At 40.4% G+C, this 23123-nt stretch overlaps 3 protein-coding genes and 1 long non-coding RNA gene across 5 annotated transcripts; 3 read left to right on the top strand and 1 right to left on the bottom strand.

Moving 5' to 3' along the window:
* Nucleotides 1–3494: 3494 nt before the first annotated feature.
* On the top strand, nucleotides 3495–7691 carry Septin1 (Septin 1). 2 transcript variants are annotated; one of them, XM_017076332.4, is made up of 5 exons: nucleotides 3495–3647; nucleotides 5212–5404; nucleotides 5472–5730; nucleotides 6190–6555; nucleotides 6618–7691. In XM_017076332.4, the coding sequence occupies exons 1-5, from the start codon at nucleotides 3630–3632 to the stop codon at nucleotides 6871–6873; spliced, it is 1092 nt and encodes a 363-aa protein (XP_016931821.1). In that variant the 5' UTR covers nucleotides 3495–3629; the 3' UTR covers nucleotides 6874–7691. The 2 variants fall into 2 exon arrangements, with proteins under 2 accessions (XP_016931821.1, XP_016931822.1); XM_017076333.4 differs by lacking the exon at nucleotides 3495–3647 and adding an exon at nucleotides 4119–4148.
* Nucleotides 7692–8982: 1291 nt separating this feature from the next.
* waw (Translation factor waclaw) lies at nucleotides 8983–18491 on the top strand. The gene is made up of 3 exons (XM_017076321.4): nucleotides 8983–9519; nucleotides 9576–11175; nucleotides 18244–18491. Exons 1-2 carry the CDS (start codon nucleotides 9058–9060, stop codon nucleotides 11121–11123), a joined length of 2010 nt encoding a protein of 669 aa, XP_016931810.2. The 5' UTR covers nucleotides 8983–9057; the 3' UTR covers nucleotides 11124–11175; nucleotides 18244–18491.
* Nucleotides 11300–16227, bottom strand: LOC136117755 (uncharacterized). Its single transcript, XR_010655298.2, has 2 exons — nucleotides 14404–16227; nucleotides 11300–14343 (listed from the first exon to the last, which is right to left on the bottom strand). It is a non-coding gene; the product is annotated as an uncharacterized lncRNA (long non-coding RNA).
* bbx (bobby sox) lies at nucleotides 18289–22195 on the top strand. The gene is made up of 3 exons (XM_017076320.4): nucleotides 18289–19646; nucleotides 19713–19794; nucleotides 19899–22195. The coding sequence occupies exons 1-3, from the start codon at nucleotides 18289–18291 to the stop codon at nucleotides 21150–21152; spliced, it is 2694 nt and encodes an 897-aa protein (XP_016931809.2). The 3' UTR covers nucleotides 21153–22195.
* Nucleotides 22196–23123: the final 928 nt, after the last annotated feature.

The raw sequence follows: 23123 nt of genomic DNA on the forward strand, positions 1-23123 counted from the left end.
ATCAAGAAAAAAACATAAAACTAATTTCGGTTTTTACGCGTGTATTTTTAAAGAAGCCATTTATGCCAGCATTTTTGATTTTTTTCCAAATTTTTCAACTTTGACGAAGTGTAGCTTTTGAACTAATGAATGGAACTTAATGATGTGTATAAGAAAGTTAAAGTACATTCTATTACCTGTAAAATGAGTCCTTAATGACCGAATTCGGTTTATCACAACTCAAGTTATAAAATAAAAAAGTGCGAAAAACGTTTTTTACACTTTAAAAAAAATTGGTACCATAGAAAAAATTTTAAGTGCCCTTTTCTTAATCAGGGAGATGTATCTTACCGGAAAACAAAGGTTTCCTGAAAGGCGTATTTCATCAATTTTTATACCCGTTACTCGTAGAGTAAAAGGGTATACTAGATTCGTCGGAAAGTATGTAACAGGCAGAAGGAAGCGTTTCCGACCCCATAAAGTATATATATTCTTGATCAGGATCACTAGCCGAGTCGATCTAGCCATGTCCGTCTGTCCGTCTGTCCGTCTGCCCGTCTGTCCGTCTGTCTGTCCGGATGAACGCTGAGATCTCGGAAACTATGAGAGCTAGGCTATTGAGATTTGGCGTACAGATTCCTGAGCTTCTTACGCAGCGCAAGTTTGTTTCAGTAGACTGCCACGCCCACTCTAACGCCCACAAACCGCCCAAAACTGTAACTACAGTTTTGATGCTAGATAGAAAATTTTAACTGAAATGTATTGTTCTCAACAATACCTATCGATTGACCTAAAAAAAAGTTTGCCACGCCCACTTAAACGCCCACAAACCGCGAAAACCTGTGACGCCCACAATTTGCATGCTAGATAAAAAATTTTAACTGAAATGTATTGGTGTCGTCAATACCTATCGATTGATCCAAAAATAATTTTGCCACGCCCACTCCAACGCCCATAACGCTTAAATCTGTCTACCGCCGGTAGGTGGCGCATTTTAATTTCGCTTTGCTGCTTGCATATCTCCATTTCCCTTTGAGTAACGGGTATCTGATAGTCGAGGTACTCGACTATAGCGTTCTTCCTTGTTTTTTGTAAACTGGTGCTATTAATTATCACTTATTATAATTTATTTATTGTGCACCAGCAGATTCGTCTTTCTTAAAGCCTAGTACTCAGATCGACTAAGAGATACACTAGTCGAAAAATCGTATTCTTTCTAGTGTGACCGAAGTTTTCAAAGTTCACCCGCAATGCATGTAGCATGGTCTTACTGTCAAGCAGTTGTGTTTGAAATTTAAATTTAAAAAGGAGGAGTCTGCTGTTACACAATTAAATTAAAATAAAAATAAATGGAATGTTCAAAGAATGTTTTTATTTATCTAAATTAGTAGTTTAAAGCTTCCTTCTCGTCCCACGGATGCTGCGCCGTCTTTCCCGCTCCACCGCAGTTCAGTTCCGAGTCCCAATAGGCATATTGGACCTTGAGGAAGTGGGAGCCGGATTGGGAACGGGGTTGATCCGCTGATGCTGCAGGAAGTCGCCCAGCATCCTGGCAGTGGCTGGCTAAGGCTTCTCCAACTGTTCCTTAGCGGACGCTCCATTTTCTTCCTCCCTATAGAAGCCAGCGGGTCTTCCAGCTCCGCTTAAGCTGCCAAGTAGCTGGTGGTGGTGGTGTAAGGAGTACTGATGGAGAGGTCGTCGGAGATCACTTTCTTTGCGAGGAGACGCCCGGCAGGATGTCCATGTAGAGAGCCAAGTCCCACTCGGCATATTCCTTCCCACTGGAATTCTCCAGCACTTCAACTATTCTGCGGACTTGCCCCTGTTGTTTTGCTTCCTGTCGCTGAAATCCCACAATAAAGGGCAACCGCTTGGATTAGGCGTTTTATTTCATCTGCACTGACCTCCTGGATCCTATTTTGGGGTTTTCCTTTCATTTTTAATATTTAGTTTCCACATCGCCTTTGCGCGAACACCGCCAAAGATTAAATTTCTTATTCTTTGGGCCGCAGCTAATGGCGTTCATCGAAAATTCACTCGCGAAATCTGGTATTTTGTCTGGTATTTCCTTAGCTCATCTGAGTACCGCGCTCAAAAACAGACCCGACGAAAACCTTTAGCCGCCTGTTTGCCTCTCGCTCACTCCTATGGTTAGCTAGCAATTTTTTTTCGATCTGAGTACTAGGCTTAAAACGTCACAGAACAAACCCAGCTGCTTGACAGTAAGCTTTTTGATTTTTTGAAATTAAAACTAAAAATTGACATATTTTTTAAAGTTTTGAGTTTTTTAAAACTGTAAAGGGTGGACAAACGTAAGCGAATCGTAGACACACGATTCCATAATATTTTTTTTTTAAAATTCCATTTTTTGATTTTTTGAAAAGTTTACCCCTTTAACTAAAAATTTTAAGTTATTTTTTTTTTTAATTTCTAAAGGGTGGGCAATAGTGGACAAACGATTCCCGTTTTAAAATTTTTATTTATCCGAACCCAGCTTCATTAAGCTGTTTATACTTATAATTCTAAATGAAGTCCTTATACCAATCCGGTGGATTATGAAAACGACATGACACAGTTCGACTGCTGAACTAAAAGCTGCTGTTGCATTGTACCCCATCAGCTTAGAAGTTTTCCAGATCAAAAATCTTATTGCAAACTTTGGTACAAAGTGAAGTGCTTAGAAGAAACACTGTTTTTGTTTCTTCGTCGACGCTTTCACGCCTCTTGCGCCTATATAACAGCATGCACCAAATTGTAGAACACCGGTCGGCAAGCACACAACGATAACACCAGTTTACATACAATAATAGGCGAAATACGCCTTGAAGGCGACCTTGGTTTTCCGGTAAGGTACATCTCCCTGATTAAGAAAAGGGCACTTAAAATTTTTTCTATGGTACCAATTTTTTTTAAAGTGCAAAAAACTTTTTCGCACTTTTTTATTTTATAACTCGAGTTCTGATAAACCTAATTCCGTCAATATTTTACAGATAATAGAATGCCCTTTTACTTTGTTATACAGAGCATTGAGTTCCGTTGATTAGTTTAGAAACTAAACTTCGTCAAAGTTGAAAAAAAAATGCAAAAACGCTGGCATAATTGGCTTCTTTAAAAAATTCTCGCCTAAAACCCGGAATTAGTTTTATGTTGTTTTCTTAAAGGCTGACGGAGAATATGAGCCATTGATCACGACAATGCGTTGGTAAATCGATTTCTTACAGATTTTTAAACGTATATACCCAAGTTTAGTGTTCGGGAGCAGCGGCCGTTAAACAATATTTTAAATTTTTAGTGTTGGGGAACGTAAGAATTTGGTGCAAGTTGTTATGCATAACGTCAGTTTCCTTGCAATTTCCTTGCTAAAAATATATGAAAAAGATTTCGTCGTAACTGCAATCGCATACTTTTTAGCTTGCCCAGCACTAATAGCAAGGAATCTGACGTTATGCATAACTACTTATATTGAATACTCCGTTTGAAATAAAATTGAGTAAGATGTTAAGTTAGTTGGATCGCTGGTATTTTTGTTTAACGCCAAGCTGGTCCCCTAACGGCAGGTTATACCAGTTTCGTACTGCGGTCACACTGATTCCGCTGCTATTTTGTCATTACGTTGATTTCTTCGTTCGTTTCGTGTTTTTTTTGTTAAAATGGCCGATACAAAGGGCGTGAGTAGCCGCTATTTATTTGTTCAAGTGACGATTGCAATCCGGCGGAGAGTGGGTGTGCCACCAGTGTACATACAAATGTATATAGACTGCACTCCGGTTTAAATTTGCCTTGGATGCAGACGATGCCAATTCCGCCGCTACTGTTGATGTGTTTGCCACTCCTCCCCCGTCCGATTATCGGCCGCTCCCCCTCTCACGCCGTTCGTCCACTCGGCTGGAAATAAAAATGGGAGTCAAGTGATTCACAACATGCCGGTGGCGTCGGCATTCTTCCTTTGTGTTCGGGATCTCTTCCTCTCCGTCTCGGTCGCCTGTGACCCACATAATATCGCCTTTTACTCCGGAGAAATGGGGGCCTAAGAGAAATTTCCACCGCGCGTGATAGGCATGCAAATATGCCCAAGCATTCGCTTTCTAAGACCCAAAAAACATTAACTACCAGACTAGCCTAAAAAACATATTACAGAAAACCAAAAATGTTTAATGTTAACCCCAAAAGTAATTGTTACCAAAGCCTCACCTTGCCAAATTTTAATTATTATTAAACCTTTAACAAGTATTAAGGGCAATTTCCATCACCAGATCTTAACCTCCGTTTAAAAAGATAGAATTATTCCGATCTAAATATGCACAACTTAGCTGAACAGTTATGCATATTTCTTGAAACAATATTCATTGTTAATGTCACCATGTAATTAATTAATGAGCAACATTTAATCCCCAATAAAATAGTTTAATAAGGTCAGCATCGGCTGTTCTAGTTGCAGCTTTTTAACCCATTCTTTATACGTTCCATTTTTGCAATGTATGTAAATCCGAGATGATTGATTCAGTGTAAAAGTAAAATTGCAAAAGTTGTATTATCTGTATTTCTATACACATTATTTGTATACCCTTGCAGAGGGTATTATCTAGCCAAAGTCCGTGTCTACGCAAACTACTTTGTAAATTGAAAGGCTATCGAAATTAAACTATCGCCAAGGTTTTTTCTGTTGCAAGTAGTAGTATAAGTCGAAACGAACCTGTTCGGACAACTATATCCCATAGCCAAGGACCAACATAATCTATATATAATATTCTATTATCTTTGCTATAGCTCACATAGGAATGATCAAAAAGAATCTAAAATCGAAAAAATCTAGCTTCGTTGGGATACAGGTTCTTATAGCTTCGTTGTCTTTTATCATATTCTGTTTTACTGTGGGATATAGCAATGTTTTAGGATTTCAGACTTGTTTTTTAATGCAAATATCGGACGTATATATCATATAGCTGTCATAGGAACTCTCGGTATATTTACATAAAAATCTTCCGAAAGCAGGACTTCTGTAATAAACGTATGATTTTAATCGCATGATTTGGTTTAAGCTGCAAGGGTATATAAACTTCGACTAGCTAGTTTTTTTTCTATATACAAACACTGCATTTACATAAATATTTGTTCTTCTGCATTAAAATCCTGAATCATACTTCTTATCGTAATACACATTAGAGTTTTTAAGAGTTGCAATCTGTTGTCTTCGACTTGTAAACAAAAGTTAACGATTTCCTTATCCAAAAGTTTTCCAGCATCGAGACCCCCGGCTACGTCGGCTTTGCCAACTTGCCCAACCAGGTTCATCGCAAGTCCGTGAAAAAGGGCTTCGAGTTTACACTGATGGTAGTTGGCGAATCAGGGCTGGGCAAGTCCACACTGGTCAACAGTCTCTTCCTCACGGATCTCTACCCCGAGCGCATCATTCCGGATGCTATAGGTGGGCACGACCTTTGTTCAGCCTCTGTTTTTGAATACTTACATGACCAACAATTCCCATTTTACAGAGAAACAAAAGCAGACGGTAAAGCTGGAAGCGTCGACGGTGGAGATCGAGGAACGCGGGGTCAAGCTGCGTCTGACGGTGGTGGACACACCCGGATTCGGCGATGCCATTGACAACTCCAACAGCTTTGGTGCAATACTTGAGTACATCGATGAGCAATACGAGCGCTTCCTTCGCGACGAAAGTGGCCTCAATAGACGCAACATTGTGGATAATCGCATTCATTGCTGTTTCTACTTTATATCGCCGTTTGGGCATGGGTGAGTACCCCTTTAAAAATGGTTTAAAAAATAATGGCAGATATAATAATAATTATAAATAAGAAGTTTTACAAAATATATTGTGCCTATTTCAATAGTGCCTGCATTGTGTTTTGAACTCGGAAAGTGACTCACCTTAAGAAAATTATGCTGTCAGTACAAATATACATATGGAAACTGAAAATTTAATTAGTTTACACTAAGTAGATCAAAACAAAAAAGTATTCTTAAAAAACAAAAATGTATCCATTATTCGTTTTTGTGATCGAGGGATCCAACTCTACCAGGAACTACCATCATCCTTATTGAGCCATTTTCACGATATTAGTTTGTAAACAAGTTTTACTTATCTGTGCAAAGTGGCCAAGCAAAATTCATTTCAATCTTCCTTTTTTTCTCTGCTATTATTATTTTCTTATTAATAACTTTATATGCATGCTTTCTTTTTGTATATTGCAGACTAAAACCCCTTGACGTGGAGTTTATGAAGAAGCTGCACTCAAAGGTTAACATTGTGCCCGTGATCGCCAAGGCCGATTGCCTCACAAAAAAGGAGATTCTGCGCTTAAAGTGCCGCATTATGCAGGAGATCGAGAGCCACGGCATTAAGATCTACCCACTGCCAGACTGTGATTCCGACGAGGATGAGGACTACAAGGAACAGGTGAAGCAATTGAAGGAAGCTGTGCCTTTCGCCGTCTGCGGCGCCAATACTCTGCTCGAGGTCAAGGGAAAGAAGGTTCGTGGTCGCCTATATCCATGGGGTGTGGTCGAGGTGGAGAATCCGGACCACTGCGACTTTATCAAGCTGCGCACGATGCTGATGTAAGTGTAGTAAATGTTGGACTTACATATGTATCGTCTTAATTTATCCATATTTCCAATAGTACCCACATGCAGGACCTGCAGGAGGTGACGCAGGAGGTGCACTACGAGAACTACCGCTCCGACCGATTGGCCAAGGGCATTAAAGGAAAGGAGAACGGCGTGAAGTCTGAGCGGGACCGGGACAGCACCTCGCAGGTGGTGGCCAACAGCGTGCTCGGCGAAAAGGACCGCATACTGCAGGAAAAGGAGGCCGAGCTGCGGCGCATGCAGGAAATGCTTGCCCAAATGCAGGCGCGTATGCAGGCCCAGCAATGAGCAGCGGGTATATTTTATATATACGTGCTGATCGGAGGCGGCAATCTATACATAGTTATACACACAAGTCGTATACATACATATACACAACACATATTTTGTATGCTGATTTTGGTTGCGATCGCGCTTTAATTCTACTCTCAATTGTGAAACGACGGGCGCTAAATATTCTGTATTAATTTCGCATTTTCCATTTATTCGTAGTATTTAGGTATACACACCATATACATTTATATACACAACCAACATACACCTGTCTCGTATGCAAAACGTCTGCAATGCAATTGCTCCATCAAAAAAAAACCAACCATCAGCGAACTCACTTCATATCAGTCCTATCAAGCGAAACACACAAAAACAAATGTATTCCTACTATGTATTTAGACGCGATAAACAATGGATTATTATTGTACTCTGCATTTAGTCTAAGCGAATCCAATCCGATTTATATTGTATGTTAATTCATTTTTGTCTGTTTATCTTCTGTGTAGTCTCAAAACGAGCGATTTATTTAGATTATACTATATGTGCGTATCAGCCTTTACTTCCGATTTTACTCGAAGGCCATCGGTCGTTATCCTCCAGCTCCGCCCGATTCCTAAGCACGATTTGATTAAACAAGCAGTGATCCTTTCCTAGGCGGTCCCAGGATCCTATGGCGGTTTGTAGCAAACTCGGTTTTGCAGGCTGTTCGTTAAAAACCAAAATGTGAAATCTCTTTTATTATGTATATGAGAACTTTTTCAACCCAATATAATCCCCTATGAATATATATATGTATATATATATATATATATGCTTTTTATACAATTTTTAAACCATGCCTTTTATTTTTTGGTATAGCAGCGGGCTTGCGAGTTTAGTCATAAAGCTTAATAATATTTAAATCATTTGATCTCGTCATTTTTTAACCATTTTGTTATATAAATTATATACAACGCTTTCAAGGCAGTGAAGGAGACATTTCCGACCCTATTTTCTTGATCAGCATTACTAGACGAATAGATATAACCATGTCCGAATGTACATTTCTACGCAAACTAGTCTCTTAGTTTTAAAGCTTTCGGGATGAAACATACCCAAAAGCCTTTTTTCTATTGCAGGTACATGAAATTTTAATATATTAATATAATATTAATATATAATAAAAAGAAAATATATTAAAAAGAAAATTAAAATCATATTAAACAATGCTGCCGCATAAATAAGCTCTGTATAGATTCTGCAATATACATATACTCTTTGCTTACGAATGATTTACATCGCACGATTCGGTGTTATATGCAAGCGTTAATTATTAAAGTCGTGAACAATTTTGAAAATAGTAAAAACATAAAAGGAACTGGCATCGGCAAGTCGAAATTTATATAAAGAGCTTTCTGATTTTAGGAAAATTAAAAAATTATCACAGATATATTATAAATGTTACTTTTTATTTAACCTATTTTCTTAACCCAAAACGAAATATAACGGTTTTTTTTTATTATTTTGACTTTCGCTTTTCGATTCTTCCTATGGTAGTTATATGATATCCGATTTTTAAAAAAATTAAAACTTGGAATTTTGAAATGTTAAAAAATATTTTCCAGAGACAAGAGAAAACAACCAAAATCAACGAAGCTATAATTTTGTTCCTAATAATTTCCGATCCCGATAGTTGAAAATCTCAGAGGCTAGTTCGCTTAGATAGACGGGCGGACGCAAATGATATTATCGACTCGTCTAGTGATGCTGATCAAGAATAGAGCTGCAAATAATCGATGGTACTATAGATAATATCGATGGTTGGGCCCCGGTTACCGCCATCGATGGTTCTAGACTATCACGATTATTCCCACCACTTGAATGCAAAGGAATACGGAGGCAAGCACATTTATTTTGATATAAGCGATACTATCGCGATAGTATAGATATTTACTCCTCAATCTATCAAAACTATTGATGGTGCTACCATCTATGCTTTTGCAGCTCTAATCAAGAATGGTAATAATGTGTACAATGTGTACTCAATCAAACTCTGTTATTCTGTACCCAAAAATACCCTGAATGCGCCCCTGAAACACGGACATGATTTTCCTGGTTTAGTATATATATTTGGGTATTGGTATTTTCCCATCGCACGGTCACACCGCGCACATGGCGTAACATTTTTTTTGCCGGGCCGGTAAAATATGTAATTTCGATATGTTTCGGAAGATTTCCACCCGCTGGCTGGTGCAACGAGCGGGGCCCAACTCGAACTCCGCATGGCTGGTGACCAGGTCCAGGGATGGCACCGCCCGCAGCCTGAGCACCACGAATCAGGTCAAGGCCGAATCTGAGGAGCCCTTGACCAAAGTGGAAGAACCCTCACAGGCGGAGCTTCTGCGGGAATTCGCTCGTATGCCGGTGCAGCGCATCCGGAACTTCAGCATCATTGCACACGTCGATCATGGCAAAAGCACGCTGGCTGACCGGCTGCTGGAGCTCACTGGCGCCATTGCCCGCAATGGGGGACAGTCCCAGGTGTTAGATAGCCTTCAAGTGGAGCGGGAGCGTGGGATAACGGTCAAGGCCCAGACCGCTTCGATCTTCCACCGCCACAAGGGGCAGCTGTATTTACTTAACCTCATAGATACTCCCGGTCACGTGGATTTCTCCAATGAGGTATGTTTCATGCCTCAAATCGACATTCATGCTAATCTTTTGTGTCCTTCCCCAAGGTCTCGCGCTCGCTAGCCGCCTGCGATGGAGTGGTCCTCCTGGTGGACGCCTGTCACGGTGTCCAAGCCCAGACTGTAGCCAATTACCACCTGGCCAAGCAGCGTCAACTGGCCGTAGTACCTGTGCTCAATAAGATCGACATCAAGCATGCTAATCCCGATCAAGTTTGCCAGGATATAAAGCTGCTGTTCGGCATAGATCCCGCCCAGGTGTTGCGTGTGTCCGCCAAGCTGGGCACTGGCGTGTCAGAGGTGTTAGAACGGGTTATAGAAAGCGTACCACCCCCACAAGTTGAGCGGGACAGCGATTTTCGGGCCTTAATCTTTGACAGCTGGTTCGACAAATACCGCGGAGCTCTTAACCTTATTTATGTGCTCAACGGCAAGCTAGAGCAGAACCAAGATATCCAATCGTTGACCACTAAGAAGGTGTATCCCGTGAAAAGCATCTCTGTTTTGAGACCAGCAGAATGTCCAGTTCCGGAACTATCTGCTGGTCAAGTGGGTTTGATTGCCTGCAATATGCGGAACAGTAAGGAGTCCATTGTTGGCGATACCCTTCACCTGAAGAACCACGCGACCAGCGCCGCGGGAAGCTATCGTCCGCAACAGCCGCTTGTTTTTGCTGGAGTTTTCCCCGCAGATCAGTCAAAACATGTGGCTCTGAGAAGCGCCATCGATAAGATGATTCTTAATGACTCGGCGGTCACTGTAAAAGTTGATTCCAGTCCGGCTTTGGGTCAAGGCTGGCGTTTGGGCTTCCTCGGACTTCTGCACATGGAGGTCTTTTGTCAACGTCTAGAGCAGGAGCATGGTGCCGAGCCAATAATCACAGCGCCCTCTGTCACATACCGTTTGGTGTTGAGCAACCCAAAGATGATTCGGCAGCAAGGACGCGACACTATGGACATTTCCAATGCAGCTCTCTTTCCGGAACCGCACAGCATTAAGGAGTACTTCGAACCCTTAGTTTTGGGTACGATAATCACGCCCACGGACTATGTGGGCCAAGTGATCGGGCTGTGTGTTGAGCGACGGGGATTGCAGCAGAGCTCGGTGAACATCGACGAGACGCGCGTTTTAATGAAGTACGTCTTGCCGCTGAGCGAGATCATACTGGACTTTCACGATCGGCTAAAGTCGTTGAGTTCAGGTTATGCTAGTTTCAGCTACGAGGATCACGGATATCATCCGTCAAATTTGGTGCGTTTGGACATTCACCTAAACGGCAAGCCCGTGGAGGAGTTGTGCCGCATCGTGCATGTGTCCAAGGCCACGGCCGTGGCCCGGCAGATGGTGCTAAAGCTGCGCGAACTTATTCCAAAGCAGATGGTTCAGATCGCAATCCAGGCTTGTGTGGGCAGCAAGGTTCTCGCCCGGGAAACCATTAAGGCCTATCGGAAGGATGTGACAGCAAAGCTCTACGGAGGAGATGTTACCCGGCGGATGAAGTTACTCAAACAGCAGGCCGAGGGCAAGAAAAAGATGCGCATGTTCGCCAACATACGCGTGCCGCACGAGACCTTCATCAATGTGCTCAAGCGGTAGGATCAATCCCGACCAGAATATCCCATTTCTAACCTGTTTGGGATCAATTTAGGTAAGTGATTGTAATATTTAAAAAAAAAAAAACATTTTTTTTGATCGTATGGTATGATATATGATATATTTTCGTCACAAAATTTGATCTCAGAACTTTTGTTTGTCGAAGGTGCGATCGTCACTTGATTTGTACCCTCTTAAGAGGTGTTTTTCTTTTATTTCAGAATGTTTTGTTTAAAACATCAATCATAGAATACATAAATAAAATTTCACAAAAGCCGTAGAATTTAAGTTTCTTATATGGAACTGTTTATAACATTGCCCTAAAATAGCTTTTGGATACACACATACAAATTTCAATGTTGTTTAAAGTTGAGGGGTTTCAAGGGCTACATAGTTTAACGTTTTAACCAAAATCGTTTTTAAGAAAAAAAAGGCTAAAAAATAAAAATTAAAAAGGCCATAATTTTTAAACAATGTTATTTAGACAACTCATGTTAAGAAGGCGTACACAGTACTTTAATACACCTTTCTAACGACACATAGCACAAGTATGTAGCTTTTGAAATTTACAAGATACGGGCGTACGAAATGTAGCTATTTATACCTGTTTTCCCGCCAAACTAGCGAGTTTTTCCAAAAGAAGTAGAACTAAAGTTTCTTATGTTAAGCTGTTTAACATCATCTTCAATTTACAGGACCCTAAAATAACGTTTTGAGACAAACTGACAAACTTAAATTTTAATTTTGAGAAGACCCATAATACCTTTCGATTGATGTATCACTCGTTGCGATCGGACTATCTCAGAAGATTTTCATTTTCGTGTATATATTGTAGTAGCCCTCGCACACTCTCCTGGAGCGCTTCGTCACTACGTGGATACTCTACACAGTGATATACTCCTGCTGTCCACAGCGATAGTAGTCGCCTATGCAAACTCTTGTACGCTTCGTCACTACGTGTACGTTCAAAATAATATTTGCGTATAACCATACTTATGGTGTATAGATACTTATAGAGTATCGTCTAAAAAAAATATCTCGTGGGTTGGCTGTCGCTTATCGTTGTGGTCTTTTCACCCGCCCCCATTTTTCTCTTCAGTTTCCGTGGTTTGTGCGATAAGTCTTATCATTGTTTGACTCTTGGCTGAAAATAGAATAATTCCGTCTTATATTTATGTATGTATTCGGAAAATTGGTCTTGGTCGTGGAACGCCCCTTTTTTCAAAGTTCATTAACATCAAGACTAAACGAAAACCACTAGTAAAAAAATTGATTTAATATTAAAACTTATTAATTTTGCTCTCTTGTTCAGTGTTTTTTTTGCTCACTTTTTTTTCACACAGTCTTTTATAAATTCTCAATTCATTTTTGACTCAAAAAGTGCCGCTGGAAATAACGCAGAAGTGACAAAATAGTTTTTTTTTAACACCTCTTGGCGGTTTACTCAATTCTTCCCAATAAGCTAAATATACTTTCTGGTTTACGACAATTTGGGACTCAAGATTCCTCAAATTTTAAGAAATTTTTTAAACGGCGCACTGTAAAATTTAAAGTTTAAAGGCAAATATAATTCTCTGGAATTCTCAAGATATTTTCTAGGAATTTGTACTTATTACACCGAACTGAAACAAAGTGCAGATATTATCGCTCAATAATTTCCAAACGTTAAAGAATATGAAGGTGTATAGCTAGGAAGCTTGCTATTGTAACAAGTGTGATTAACTTTTGGGGGTTTTTATATCAACTCTAAAATCTTGTTTGTAAAATAATTTTTAACTGAACAATGGTTTCTAACCGAATGCAACGCTAATTTTTCGCAAAAAATACTAACAAATATTGATTCCTATCTGTTCCAAAAGCCTTGACATTTAATTAAACATTTAATTTTGGCGTCTTCATTTTTATGATCGGACCAACCCAGCAGAATTTAATTTTTTGGTGTATAGGGGTGAAAGCGAATATCTATAACGGATGTGGCCCAACTTTAACAAAAAAGACATTTTAGAAAAAACAAGAAAGAACGCTGTTGTCGATGCCATCGACTATCAGGATACCCGTTACTCAGCTAAGTGTACTGGGAGCACTCAGGGAGTGCGAGGGAGATAAATGTAGATATACAAGTAGCAAAGCTTCTTTTCCCAAGATTGCACACTTTATTTGGTTATAACTTTTAATAAATGACCCGATTTGAAACGTTTTTGATAATTAAAAGAAAATCTTATTCAGATGTTAATATTAAACAAAAAGTGGGTGCTAAACGGGTTTTAGCGTTATGGGCGTTAGAGTGGACGTGACACCCTGCTGAATTAAGCTTGCGCTGCGCAAGAAAGTCAAGAATCTACATGCCCAACCCCAACTTTCTAGCTTTTATCGTTTCCGAGATATCAGCGTTCATACGGACGGACGGACAGACGGACATGACTAGACCGTTTCGGCTAGTGATCATGATCAAGAATATAAATACTTTAAAGGGTAGAACACATCTTTCTACCTGTTACATACTTTCCGACGTATAATTAAGAAGTTTCCTTTTCAGCTTTATAAATTTAATTTAAGTGTTGTCTTTTTATAACTCTTTTTAAAAATCGTTTATTTTTGTATTGGAGACTAGATATTTTTCTCAAAAATAAAGCGAAAACCCACTGTTTTTCTTAAGTAATTGCTCTTTTTTTTTAAGTAATATGGCTTAGACTTGTCACTAGACTGTGTTCCCCAAGCGTTTTCTAACAACTTTTTCGTCCATACCATGTTCCAAATTTAAGGACACTGAGATACATACAGCCACGATCATATAAATAGCACAAAAAGTAAGCTTTCTCTATTTGTGAGTAATTTGTTTCCAGTTGTGTTCGATTAACATTTGTTTTTAATAAAAATAACATTTCTAGCAGTTGGAGCCATGGTTCTGAAGAAAATCAAATTTTTAGGCTCATATTTGTAAAATGAACTGTGCACATAAATAGCACACATTGGATTTAAATTAGGAAATGTTGCTTTGAATTTTATTTTAAGCAAAGGTGTTTAGATTCTTCAAAATAATCTCATTTATGAAAGGTCTGGGCAGATGTGACTTACCACAAAGTTTCCAGCCATGTCTTTGAGTAAGCATAACGACATTTTAATAATTATATAAAAATAGTCTGTCAGTATAAATTTGTATGCAATTCATACTCTTTGTCAAGCCAATTCCCCTACGATTTGAAGACACCCAAGTCGATACACCCTAACATACATAAAATATATTGTTATCAAACTATTAAAAACTATAAACTTTTATTTTTACCAAACAATAAGGGAGAGTATCAAGGTTTCAATATTAAATTGGTTTTTAACTTCATTTAATTTTGGCCTTGACAGTATTGTGTTGATAGTGAAGGAAAGCAACAAGGAAGAAGAAGCAGAGACAGACACAAAAATCGAATTTCCCTGACCCTGAAAACTGCCACCAAGCAACATGCAATCATACACATACACATACACATACAGGCGATAGAGACAAGTGTAGAAAGAGAGCTAGATACAGTGCATAACGGTATCCCAGCCGCCCCGAAAACATACGTAAATACAGTGCACGCCCAATATAGCGAACCTGCCGTTTAGTTAGCTTTCGTTAAGTAATTGAGTCATCACGCCAGTTTAAGGCTGTAGGGAAGAAACACCTATGACACACCGATTATGTCTTACATTTTCAGCGCGAAGAAATTTCCTGAAGAGGAATATATATATTTCTTAGTGAATATTTTTTTTATAAAAGCCATGTATTTTCGTATAGCTCATTGATTCTCTTTGTCGGGGGTAGCACAGAAATCCCTTCGCGCGAAAGACGGAATTCTGAAAAACATCAATACAAATATCGACAACATTCCGCCCACAGATATTTCTGGGACTAAACCCGAAAGATACGATTTGCTAATTCGCATTTAAGTTGGTTCACTCTACTGCGAGAATGGTTTTGAGATTGTCTGTGTGAGACGAGATAGCCAGTTTGGGTCGCTTGTGTCGCTCTCTCAACCAAAAAGAGAGAGGAGAACTGAACTGAAGTGAACCTCCAAACCTGAACCGTTGGGGGGTGTGTGGTGAATTGCAGGGGATGGCGGTGGGTGGGTGGGTTGTTTTGCCGTTCATCTCGCTTTGCATGTGTGTATGACCTTGAAAAACAATAACATTGTTGTTGCTCCTGGGTTGGGAAAAAATGCAAATTGCAAACAAACTGAATCGGCAACCGTTCGAGCAAAACTGTTAAGTGTGGTTATGCAATAAAAAAGCACAGTTTGGAGGGTGGTGTGAATGTACATAAATAAAGTGCATATACATATGTAGTAGTACCCATTTACACACACACACACACACACACACACTGTTATATTGCAATTCACCAACTTGTTGCAAAAGGAGAACATTTCACTTAGTTTAACATTTTCAATTATTTTCGATATGACCTAATTTTAAATTTAACTTTTCTTTCTTTTACTTTACTTTCCGCTTCTTTTTTTTTAAAACAATTTATCTTTTTTTTGGATAATAAATTGGTATCATTTTAAATGTTTGGTAAAAGCTTTTCTCTAGGAAATGTCAATTTTAGCACAAATTTTTTTTTAAATAATGTAGCTTAACAAAATGTACCTAAGATACAATTTTTGGAAATCCCCTTTTCAAAACAAACTGACTGAGTGCGATTCTCCCGTAACTAAGAAATCGAAAACAGCTGAGCCAGCGCAGAAAGTGCAACAGAGATAGCCGCACTCATCTCTCCCATTCGGCAAACGGTTACATTGTTATTGTTTTTGGAGAGAGACTAAAGATTTGTGTGAAAATGGATGCGTTGCGGATATGGGAACCTCACATATACAAGTAGCGCCTGCAGAAAGAAAAAGCAAAATAAAATAAATTTCGCTGTGGTTTTGTTGTTGTTGCGCGTAATTAAGCGTCAGCGGCGATGCCACTGTGCTGTGGTGCAGATTCGTGTTCACTCTCTCGAGAACTACGTTTTGTACTGCATATAGAGATTTTTTACCTTTTCTATCTTTCTATGACGATTTTTTTTTAAATTAAGTGCATAATGTGTAAGGTTTACATATCTACGCATAAAGCTTCATGAAAAATTTAAGTTTTTTGGCTAAAGTTTTCAATATTTGTTGTACATTATACATATTTCAAATTTACTAGAACTAAGCCGAAGCACAACATTTTCTATAAAAATTGTATATCGTGTAATAATCTATGTTGTGTACACATTTTAACTTCCGGTCTTCACAGAGCACGAGAAATGTAAAAGTTTGATCGCTTTGCCTAACGACATAAGATACTTGAAAACTTTAAATGTTTTTATTTCGAAATGCTATTTTTTTTAGAATATGCATATGTACGGAAGTTGCTTCAAATAGGTTTTCGAAAAAGAACCCATTTTCAACCAAAATTTCAAACATCTTCGGATCAGATTATAGCAGATCTGCCCCTCAAAATTGTTGTACATTTTTAAATATAAATATTGTGTGATCTGGCCCATAGTGCGACGCGACGTCTCCACATCGTCGTCTTCGCTGCCGACGTCGCTGCCTCTGGCGGCCGCACAAAAACAGAAAACACAGTCAGTTTTCATTCTCATTTGACATCATCAACATTGAAATTTAATTAAACGAGAGCAGACTCTTCGATTCGAGGCAATAATTTCATTCAAGTAAATTGCGATTAAAACAAACCTTTATTTATGCTAAGGCCGTAAAAAATAGTTTTCATTTAAGATTTTTGTTTTGTGCGAAAAAAGTCTAAAATAAGCGACGCGCACAAAATAACAAACGTCATCAGCTGTTCTTTGTTTGTGTTTGTGTGAGCTAAATATATGAGAAACATTAGTGTGCTTGAATGTGTGTTTCCAGTTGACTTTAAAGTTGAAATCAAGTGGTTGCATTTAAAAGTCAGTTAAAAAGCTAACCTAGAAACCAGAATTATACGTTTGAAGGTTATGAACAGAATAGCCCCTCTTCCTACCACCCACCGCCCTTTCAAAACTTGGCCTTGACCGTGTGCATCTGTATTTGTAAGAGCGAAAGAGATGGAGAGAGACGGCCAACGGTAACCAACAGCTGACAGCTGCACTTTAGTTATGATGCCAGGTGGCAACACTGGCACGGCGATCCTCTCCCCTTTCTTGCCCCGCCGAAAAATTTACAATAACAACAAAGGCAGTGCGTTGCTCGCACAAACAATTAGGTAGAATAACAAAGCAACAATAACAGCAACCACAATTGACTTAATCAAGTTCAAAGCGAACTGAGCGAAAAAGAGGGAAGGCAACGCACTCGTACACTCTCTTCTAGCGGTCTCACTCTCGCGCACACACACAAGCTTACGCTCAGCTGTACACGTAGCCTGTTTTCGTTTTATTTGTTTTTGTTGCTGTTTTTTCTTTTCCATTTCTTTATTTGTGTGTTTTGTTTGTCACATAATTGTGCAATAGCAATACGAAGCAAATAATTATATATCAATATTAAAAACTATTGTTGAGTTCAGCAGGTACTTTTGTTACACAGAAAATTTTAACTTGTGTTTTTTTTATTAGCGCATTAATAATCTTTGTTGTCATTGACCTAACAGTAACAAAGGCGAATGCGTTTTTATATCAACATACCCGTATTTGTACATATTACAATATCTAAACCAATAAATGTTCTTAATCTGCAGTTGCTATTGTAGGCCGTAGTGTTGTAAATTATTGGAAATCAAAAATAAATATAATTTTTGTAAGTGCATTAGCCTTTGTTGTTATTTTGTTTATTTATTTTGCAAATATCCTTATGCTGACAGTTTTTTTGTTCGAATATAGCTTGAATTTCATAATGAAAAATTGCTTTGTTATTGTGTGATAAGTTTTTATTTTTGTTTAAGAAAGTTTTGTATGGGAAAGAAAGAGAAGAAGCGAAAGAAGGCGTCACAGCACGCACACACACAAGCACAGCTGATCTCTCTCGCTATCTCTTTCTCTCTGGAAATTTGTAAACAACTCAATATCGCAAAATCCAGAGCTGCCAATTAGTTTTTTTTTCCAGCCACATTGGCATCGCCGTTTTCTTGCATTTGTGGAATTCACTCTCTAAAAAGTACATAACTTTTTCAATAATTTCAGCGGATTATGTTCGAGGAGCGGGACTAGACGAAAAGGAGGAAAATCATGTTCTCAATGATCAACGGCCTGAGCATTGGCGGTGGTCAGCAGGTAGCACAGGTGACGCCAACAGGTGCTGCAATTAAGTTGCACTTTGCCTACAACAACAGCAACATCAACGGCAGCAGCAGCACCACCAACAACAAAAACATCTACAGTGGCCTTAAAACAGTGGAGCAAAATATGAACAACAACAACAACAACAAAAAGACGGGCGAAGTGCTGAAAATGATTAAGATCCGGGAAAAAAGTGAAGCGATTGTGCCAACAGGTGGTATACAAGAACTAGGGAGCTTTTCGGGACTTTCCGCTGCAGCAGGATCTTATGCAGGGTCGGATACATCTCTGGCAGCTGGGCTCATCCAAGGCACAGGGGGTTCTATAGGCTACGCCATAGGACTTTCACCCGCATCTGGAAGTTCAGTGGCATCAGGCGAACCACGGATAACTGTCATCAGCCGAGGGCCGTGCCGTGCTAAGGACTCTGCAAGTCCCACAGAACTTTCTCCCGGGTTGATAGCAGGAGCTGCCGGAGAGGGTACATCTGGCATTGCCCAAGGATCTGGCACTTTTATGAACTGCCAAGTAGTTGCTCCTGGAACTAGTATTTCTCAATTGTTCAAGAATTCAGCTTCTGTGTCTCCCTTGCTTGGAGTTCCCATTGGTTCTGGGGCTTTAAGAGCAGTTTACAAAGTAGCTGATCCAGCCATGAGTGTCCGCAAACGACCAGCAAATTCAATCTGTTCTGCAGGAGCTCCCAGTGGTGTTGCTGCTGTAAGAAAGGTTTCCCAAATAGGAGCCAGCGGACTCCGCTGGTTGCCCATGCCCAGGCCCAAGGAAAACCAATCAAATGCTGGAGGAACGGAAATTAAAGCTTTAGACAGAGGAGCAGAAGCACCTGGATCACCCGGTGAAGCCGCCAAAAGTGCCTTAGTCAACCCTCAGCCGCAGCGCACAGAGGACCAAGAAAATGCCTTTCGACGCATCGAGGATGTGCACAACTATGCCAAGCTGCAGGACTACAGTAGCGACACCGAGGAGGAGGAGGACGACGATGAGGAGCTCGATGAAGAAGGGGAGGACGAGGAGGAAGAGCAGGAGATCCAGGTTGAGTTACCGGTGCAGCAGGAAATAACACGCATTCGTCGCGAGGCCGACGAAGAGCATGTGGACGTGGATGTTGTAACAGTGCCGCAGCTGGATCAGGATCGCCATCAAGTACAGCCGCAGCAGCTCCAGGAGGATCAGCCGGCAGACAACATCCGACCGGAGCACCATGCCCGCCGCCCCATGAACGCATTCCTCATCTTCTGCAAGCGACATCGCGGCATTGTCAAGGAGCGGTACAAGACCCTCGAGAACCGGTAGGTTTTTGCTGCAAAAAAGTTGGTCTTCGGAAAAATTACTTAAATTGCTATTCATAATTTTAGTGCCATCACTAAGATACTGGGCGACTGGTGGGCCGCACTTGACGAGCAAGAAAAACACTGCTTCACGGATCTGGCGCAACAGGTGGGGATCACAATGTTCACCTGTTCCAAAACTTTAGATTTATTTAACACACCTTTTTCCCTGAGCCCTAAGAGTTTTCTAAGAGATGTTTTCGCCTTTTGCAGAACAAGGACGCCTTCTTTAATGCCAATCCTAACTTCAAGTGGTACAAACTGCCCGCTCCGCCTCTGCGAACGTTGGCAACCCGTCCCAGCAATGTGGCTACTGGTTTGTTTATACCCAGCGAGGATCAGACACAGCAGCAGGTGCGGACCGCACTGCAACTGCAGTGGGCAGAGCGAAGCGAGATGCCACGTGCTCTGCTGCGTCGCAACTACTTTAAGCTGGCGGATGAAACGCAGATGGGCGAGCTGAGCTCCCTATTACAAGTCCAAGTACAGGAGAAAGACTACGCCCTGCAGCAGGTGCTCAGCGAGACCAGTCAGTTTCTATCCGCCCACATGCCAGGAGGCAATCCGAATGGGAATGGCAATAAGCGCTCCTTGCCGGACAGCAACTCGAGCAATTCCAGCGAGGAGGAGGCGGTCAGCGGTGGCTCTCCCACCAAGAAGGCCAAATCATCACGCTCCTGCAAAGGCAAGATATACCAGGAGCTAGTCAACTCTGGACAACTCGCCGCCATAGCTAAGAAGAGCAAGCCCCGTTCACCGCCCGCAGGACATTTGGGTGGAAACTTTGTAGACCTTCCCCTAGATGCGGGGCCAAATACACCGCCCGTTTCACCGCCAGAACGCCAAAACAGAAGTCCTGATTCCATTCAGAAGCATCCGCGGAGCCTTTCCGAGTCTAGCAACAGTGGTTTTTTCGATCTCGAGGAGAAGATCAAGGAGCTGCCGGCCCTCAGCTTGGATGCGTACCTGCAGCGCAAGCGTAGCACCAAAAAGAAGAAGAAATTTAGCGGCAGTAAGAAACAGAGGAATTCAAACAGCAACAGTTGCGGATCAGTGGTGTCCAATTCAGCACCTGCTGCGGCAAAAGGAGCTATCACTGCAGCCAGCGAGCATATGGTAAGGATTAAACAGCAGCAACAGCAACTGCAGGCTGTGGGCAGCCAGCGGCGCAAGGCGCGCAAAGAAAGCATCACGCGCCGCGATGTCAGCGCCATCGAGCAGGAAGTGGCCTCCATTCTGCCATTGACCATCAACGGCAGCTACTACTTTAACCAGAGTGGTGCCCCAAAGGCGGTGAATGCCTCTGTAACCTCGTCGTCGACCTCGCCACCACTGTCTTCGAACTCCTCGTCGTCATCCTCGTCACTATCCTCGCAGCCGGCCTTTGACGTGACCTCCTCTACCTCAGATCTACTCATTCTGGCCGAAGTGGCCGCCAACCGCACTGAATTCACCAAGTCCAACTAGCGCCAGCCGCATCACCATCACCACCAGCACCACTTGCTGGCCAGCATGACCAAATAGTTAGCCCCAATCCAAATAGCAAACTGCAAGAATGTCGAAGTTGAAAAACATATATTCACAAATATCTCATCCTCCTTTAAATTCTGTTAAAATGTTCGAAATATCTCATTTTTAAACCTTGGAAGAAGAAAAGTGCGTACCTTAAAAGCTAATCATATCAACTGTTAAAGCAGGAAAGCCCAAAACTTATTTCTTTTTAACAATTGTAAACTATATATTTACATTTTTAAATGATTTTCGGGCTAACATTATAAGCATATTCCAAATATTTAATTTCTAAACCCGTTAAACGTGGATTATTTTATAATTTTTTGATGCATTTTCTCTTTAACAATTTTGAATGGAATATTCTCTTTAATGAAAAAAAATGTCAATTGCAAACTCTGCACTCTTGCACCCTCGATACTTACAATGCTTTAAGCTTTTTGCTGGTGGTGCCACATGGAGATGGAAAACAGACATTCGTTGATCTACAATTTAGTCAATAATATTATGTAAAAACAGAAAAGCTAAAGGTAATCCGAAAGAGAGTCGCGGAGGTAGCGAATTATGTATTGTTTGTTATGATGGCGGCAGGATAAACCCCGCGTCAGTTTCACACGCATATATCCATATATTTGGTATTTAGATAACTTGTTCTGTTTTTTTTCTTGTTAAGTTTCTCTTTTTATCGGGCCGCGTTCGCATAAGCCGCAAAAACAACATCTGAACGCTCATTAAATGTTAATTATTATTATTTCTAATATGTAGTCGTAATTTATTGCTATATTTGTCAAAACGCAAACAATGTGCAAAAAAATATATATTCATTTTAAAGTGGAAAAAAGGATATTTAACTTATATGTGTGATATATAGCTCCCTTATTTACGTAGCGGTTATTGTTGTAAATGGGTGGTACTCTGCCTTTAAAAGCCAAACTGTTAAAAAGTACAACAATCTTTAGTACAATGAAATACTAAAAAAAATACGAATTCTTCAAATCTTACATGTGACGTCACGTCGGATTCTTTTATCGTGTCGATAATGTAAGTATTTACACTAATATTAATATTAAAATAAATAGTAATATTGATATTTATTATAATATTAATATTAATATAACCTTTTTATAAGATACTTTTGACTAAAAAGGTGGAACAAAAATTAAAAAACTTTAATTTATAAGTGTTTCAGCAGTGCCAGTAAAGATTTGTGGGAAACCCAAATCAGTTTAATGTATATAAGTATTAATAAGAAATTTAGCAACACTTCGTGGTACTTTGCATTTTTCCTTTGCGCCTTTAGCCTAGTACTCACATCGACGAAAACCGCGAGCTAATCATTGGAGTAAGCGAGAGTCAAACAGGCGGCTAACGCTTTTCATCGGGTCTGTTTTTCAGCGCGATACTCAGATGTGCTAAGGAAATACCATAAAAAATACCTGATTTCGTCAGTGAATTCCGATGAACGGCGTTAGCAGCGGCGCAAAGAATAAAAATTTTTAACTTTCGGTGTGTTAGTGCAGAAGCGGGGGTTAAAAACACCCTGTAGGAAGTCAGTGCATATAAAAAAGGACGCCTAAACCAAGCTGTTGCCAATGATTGTGGGACTTGACCCACAGGAAACAATACCATAACACGGCAAATCCGCAGAATAGTGGAAGTGCTGAAGATAATGCAACCAAGAAGCCCTTTGAGAAGGAAACTAAGCTCTAGCCAAAAGAATTGGGTTACGTTGTACCAATATAAGTATATTTTTCGCAGAACCACTAGTAATACGAGCTGGAGGACGTGCCCGCTAAGGGACAGCTGGAGGAGCCATTACCAACCATTACCAGTATGATGAGTGACTTCCTACAGCATCAGCGGAACAACCAGGCTCCCAATCAGGCTCCCACTCCCTCAAATGCCATGTTGGCATATTGCGAATCGGAA

This window comes from Drosophila suzukii, chromosome X (assembly GCF_043229965.1).
Source record: "Drosophila suzukii chromosome X, CBGP_Dsuzu_IsoJpt1.0, whole genome shotgun sequence".
Classification (NCBI taxonomy): domain Eukaryota; kingdom Metazoa; phylum Arthropoda; class Insecta; order Diptera; family Drosophilidae; genus Drosophila; species Drosophila suzukii.